General features: G+C 39.8%; 1 protein-coding gene across 1 annotated transcript in view; it reads right to left on the reverse strand.

Moving 5' to 3' along the window:
• Positions 1-5,070, reverse strand: part of LOC103521301 — a 10,626-nt gene extending 5,556 nt beyond the window's left edge. The window contains exon 1 of the mRNA XM_008486410.2: positions 4,996-5,070. Within this exon, the coding sequence (XP_008484632.2) occupies positions 4,996-5,019 (24 nt within the window). The 5' untranslated portion in view covers positions 5,020-5,070. The remainder of the gene's footprint in view (positions 1-4,995) is intronic.
• Positions 5,071-5,076: the final 6 nt, after the last annotated feature.

The following is a 5,076-nucleotide window of genomic DNA, read 5'->3' on the forward strand; positions in this document are numbered from 1 at the left end:
ATTGGTGCCAAACCGTCCAGTTATGTTTACCATGGAAACTTTTTCGAAAGGGAGACTTTTGGAGGTCGTTTACAGGTGACTGCCTTTATGTCTGGCGAATCGTAAGAAATGTGTACCATGTTTGAGGTGCCAAGATAAAGGTAGTGAAGTTAGATTGGCGTGGATTGTACAAGTTTAGTGGTTGGCAGTAAGGTCATCATTCGGCATCGAGGGTGGAGAGAATGTGGCATGGGGCGGGCTATACGACTTCTCTTTGCAAAATTCCAATGTTAGTGGTTAGCACCAACCGAAAAAAGTTGAAAAGCACAGAAAACCCTATCTTGAAAGTTTCAAACAATATTACCCTGTATAGATTTTCATTTTCCCGTTGAAAACACTACAGTTTAATCATATGGAATATAAAAAACAACAAATTAATTACAATACACTGCATGTTTTAGAAGAAAATTTCCCTTATTTTCACATTTTATTTTTATATTTTTTTTCTCGACGATTTGAGATCGAGCCGACCGGGACGGGTTTCTTTCCTCGGTTCCCACCAACAAGTCCAAAGAGATAAAATATTTTAATGGGCTGCTCGGGATTAGAGGCTCAATAATGTTTTATTGCCCGGGCCACAATGCTGAGTAGGTATTGCTCGGTAACTTCGGAAAGCAAATCCGACTTATTTCAAAAAAATTCAGCCAATCAGATTTGCAAAATCCGAGAGCAAATCTGAAGTCAAAACTCTGAAAAATGCAAATTTAAAAGACGAAAAGTCCAATTTACTAGCAGTATACGTTCTACTATTATGACAAAGTCTCAAAGAGTTAGGACGTCAGATTTCACGTACCACGCGCAGGGAGAACGCTTCGCACAAACCAACGAAGCGGAGTCACGAATTAATACAGCATCGACCGACGAGGCAGAGGACGTATGCCCAGACGTCAAACTTCACGACTTAACCGACGCAGATCTATTGTAAGCAATCCGTCGTTTACCTAGTAAGAGCAGCCGTCAGTGATCCCAGAAGTCGTAGCAGAAAATTCCGTTCGTCCTCGGAATTTTCTTCTGCCCTATGATCTTGAAACATCACCCAAGTAAGCGCACTGCGATTACTACGCGGTTAGAAAGAGAATAGCCGCTAACCCGAAGTTCCCAGTCCAAGGCATCAAACCTATGAATCTTGCAAAGTATAGATGCAGACCTAGAAAGCTAAAGTAGGTATAAGAAATCTATCTAGTTAAGCTGGGCCACTGTGTATAAGACAGTTTTTTTGAGAAGTGATAGAGCGAACTGTAGAGAGCCAAGGTCCTTTTGATCGCTAAAGCCGAAGAGAGAATAGCAAGTGCAGAGACTAGGGAAAGCACATGTCTGCCGCTCAGACGAACGAACAATTATGCGTTTCAGATATAAATGCGCTTCCAGGCGGGAATCGAACCCGAGGCAGCTAGTAGCTAACGCAAGGCAGACGCGTATTTGAATGTTCTACATTCGCCATGTCCGTGCGACAAGCCAAGCTCGAGATGAAACTCCGGTTCGGAGTCGAAGCGACGGAATTAACAGTATGATCATAGAAATAGGAAAGAACCATGAATCTCAGAGAATATGACCCAGACTTCTCCTACCTAATCCGAGTCAGTTTATTCAACAGCTACCGTGCACTCTCAAAACGCATTGAAGCGGGAGAAATTTGCCAGCCCTTGCACACCGCACACTCCTCACTTCCTGAGCAGGAACAATTTCCCTCGCTGCTACTGTCTTACGCAGCTGCGCACAAGCAAACCTTTATCGAACAGTTTGTTTTCCTGTCTCCACTCAACTTCAGACTTGTCTTCACTCAAAGAGCGAAAAAAATCTTTAAACTTAAGATACAGAGAATGATATTCGCGTCGGTCCATTTGTAATCGCAGCAGACACTAAAAAGATAGCGATTAGACAGGTAATGGCCGAGGATCAACCGTAGATATATCTTTGGTATTGAGTGTGGATTTGCCCACTGAAATGTATGACGTATTCACGCAAGTAAAAATGAAACACACAAGTCTGAGAATATGGATAACACAAAGGACTGGTTGTTTATTGTACTTTAATAACACATTTTAGGGTGGAAAAACTCGGAAAAGCATACCTTACAACAAATGCGGAAAAGCTACCAGGCTAAACATCTCGAAATTGTGGAAAATTCTCTCAAAAATCTCTATGTTTAAATTGTACGCAAACCAAACAAAAAACATTGTCAAATCCAAAGAGGCTCGTATGAGCCCGTCCAGGTGCTCTACACACATCTGACATTAATAAACGTTCGTTGGCGATTTCCCAACATCCTCCCACACAAAATAGGCTTTACAAATATTTTCACCTGAAAAAAGTTACAAAAATTATTTTCCTAAGGGGAAAAACAAAATAATTAGAGACATATTATACATCAAACTCTTAAGAAAAATAAGCCCAATCCTACAAAAAATAAGTCCAATAAAATTGGTTCAACCATACTCAAGTTATAGTTCGAAAAAACTTATAAAAAAATTACAAGGAACCAATTTTTCAATCAAGTGAGAAAAAGGGAATACAAGACAGATCCCACAAAACAAACAAAATCAAACATATTTTCAATAGTAAGATACCTATAAAAGCTAATAGACGACGCTAACAATTTTAGGACGACAAATCAAATCAAAATAATCCCAAAAGGTCATATATCAATCCTAAAAAAGGGCAAAGATCAGTTACCACGATCGTACAGGTAAAACAAAAATGATGATCTGGAAAATAAACGTTAGCTCAACAATACAGTCAATAAAAAATAAACAATTACAGGGAATGGAAAATACAACCAAACTTAATTATCAAATTCGTTTCCTCCTTCTATCAAGTATTAGGTATTTACAGGTCAAGTTTAGTTGGTTTTCTCACATTACGTCCACGTCTTGTAATGTGATTCCGAGGTAATAATATGTTCTCTAAATCACTACGTCTATCAGATACTCTTGTCACTCTAGGTGACACAGGTGGAGTCATTATTGAATGCCTAGGTGGAGACATAACATCAGATAAGTCTGGGACTGAATCAATAATAGGTACAAGTGTTGTGTCAATTTCTGGAGTTACACTTGTATTACTCTCTTCTAACAAAGGAGTCAAATCGTCTGAGCTACACTGAAACTCTAGCGGATAAATTCGTTGTACAGGTCTCGTCAAAACACCAGTGCTGGTTCGCACCTTAACAACTCGTACGTGGCCATCACCACCCTGTATCAATTGTATAATGAGTCCCAATGGCCAGTTGATTCTTTTATTATTATCGTCTCCAACTAGCACTATTTCTCCAAGTCTCAACTCATATTTCTTCTTATTATTCGCAAATAATTGGAGTTGTCCAAGATATTCTAAACGAAATCGTTTACAAAGTTGTCTTTTTAATTCTTGGCTGTGCTTGAGCTTCTTACTCAGATGAGTAGACTTGATAACGTCAAATTCGGGTATACCTACTTCTTCCAAATCATGAAGAAACATACTTGGGCTAATACATGATAAGTCAGACGAATTGTCGGACACGTATGTCAATGGGCGTGAGTTTATTACCGCTTCACACTCACTCAATATCGTACTCAGCTCTTCATAATCCACTGATGTACGTCCAAGTATTCTTCGTAATAGGTTCTTTACCAGTCCAATCATGCGCTCCCACCATCCTCCCCACCCTCTCAAGGTGAACATTCTTTCCTTCATAATTGACGAAGCGATCTCTATGAAGTCCTTTGCCTGTTCAGAACTGTGCAGGCTTTTTTAGCAGTTGTCAACATAGAAGCTTTCACCTAGAATTTCAACAAACGAGAGTGGATATGGTGACTTATTTTCTTTAGCTAATTTCAAGGTGTTCTCAAGGTGCAACTTTATACTTGATTCCAACAGAAATGGACTAGGAGAGACTCCAAATACAACACGACAATGCCGGTAAACTAAAGGCTTGCCATCTTCATCAATCCAGAGAAATCTCAGGAAGTCTCTGTCCTTATCACTCAAGCTAATCTGTAGGAATGCTTTTTCTATATCACCAGATATACCTATTTTACCTTGTCGAAATCTAGCTAGACAAGACGGAATCTTTTCAATAAGATTGGGGCCCTTTTCTAGACATTCATTGAGGCTTACCCCGCCCTTCTCTTTTGCTGAAGCGTCAAATACTGGACGAACTGGTGTTGTCGAGCCAGTTTTCAGCACGTGATGATGTGGTAAGTAATGGGCAGATTTGTACATTTCCCCTTTGGGTACCTTTTCTATGATCCCATTTTTCTCCCAACTGTCAAATATACTTTGATACTCACAGAATAGTGAAATACCTTTCAACTTCTTAATGGTGCTTTCTAATCTCTTCTTTGACAGCTCATAATTGTCAGACAGTGGTGGGTGATCTTTGATCCATGGTAGGTCCACCTCAAAGCGATTATCATCTCTGACCTTTACAGTTTCTAGAAAGTGATTGTGGGTAGCCAACTCTATCTCCGCTCTGCACATTTTCTCGGTGGGGTCAGTGATTCCTAGAACGTCAAGAGACCATAGATCAGTTACCTGAGCTTCTTTCAACAATAATGTGGTCACTAATGTAGCTTTGGATTCACTGGACTTCTTATCTCCCTTAGGGAGTCTTCCTGACAACGTCCACCCAAGAATAGTTTTCATAGCAACCAACCCTGAACGTAAAGGTACATTATTTCCCGTCCATAACTTGGCTGCTACGTCAGAGCCAATCAAAATCTCTATCTCCGTAGAGTTTCTACCAATGTCACTCAACTGTACCTTATGCTTGGCTAACTCTTGGATCCAGGGTCCTTGAGGTATAGTATTAACAGTACTACATATTTTACCCAATCCTAAGACATCAAAATTACAGAGATTAGAATTATCTAGTTGAGATATGTTGAGGTTATACACATTATAATCTGCTACTTCTGAAACATTACCCCCAAACAATGCATGTTGAATGCTCTCAGTTCCTTTTGATACATAATGCATGTCTACAGCTGTGTCAGTAAGCATATAGGATCTCTGGGACCCTGTGTCAATAAGTGCTCTAGCATTTTTACTCTTACCATC

Source organism: Diaphorina citri, unplaced genomic scaffold (genome assembly GCF_000475195.1).
Source record: "Diaphorina citri unplaced genomic scaffold, Diaci psyllid genome assembly version 1.1 scaffold4943, whole genome shotgun sequence".
In the NCBI taxonomy this organism is placed as follows: Eukaryota; Metazoa; Arthropoda; class Insecta; order Hemiptera; family Psyllidae; genus Diaphorina; species Diaphorina citri.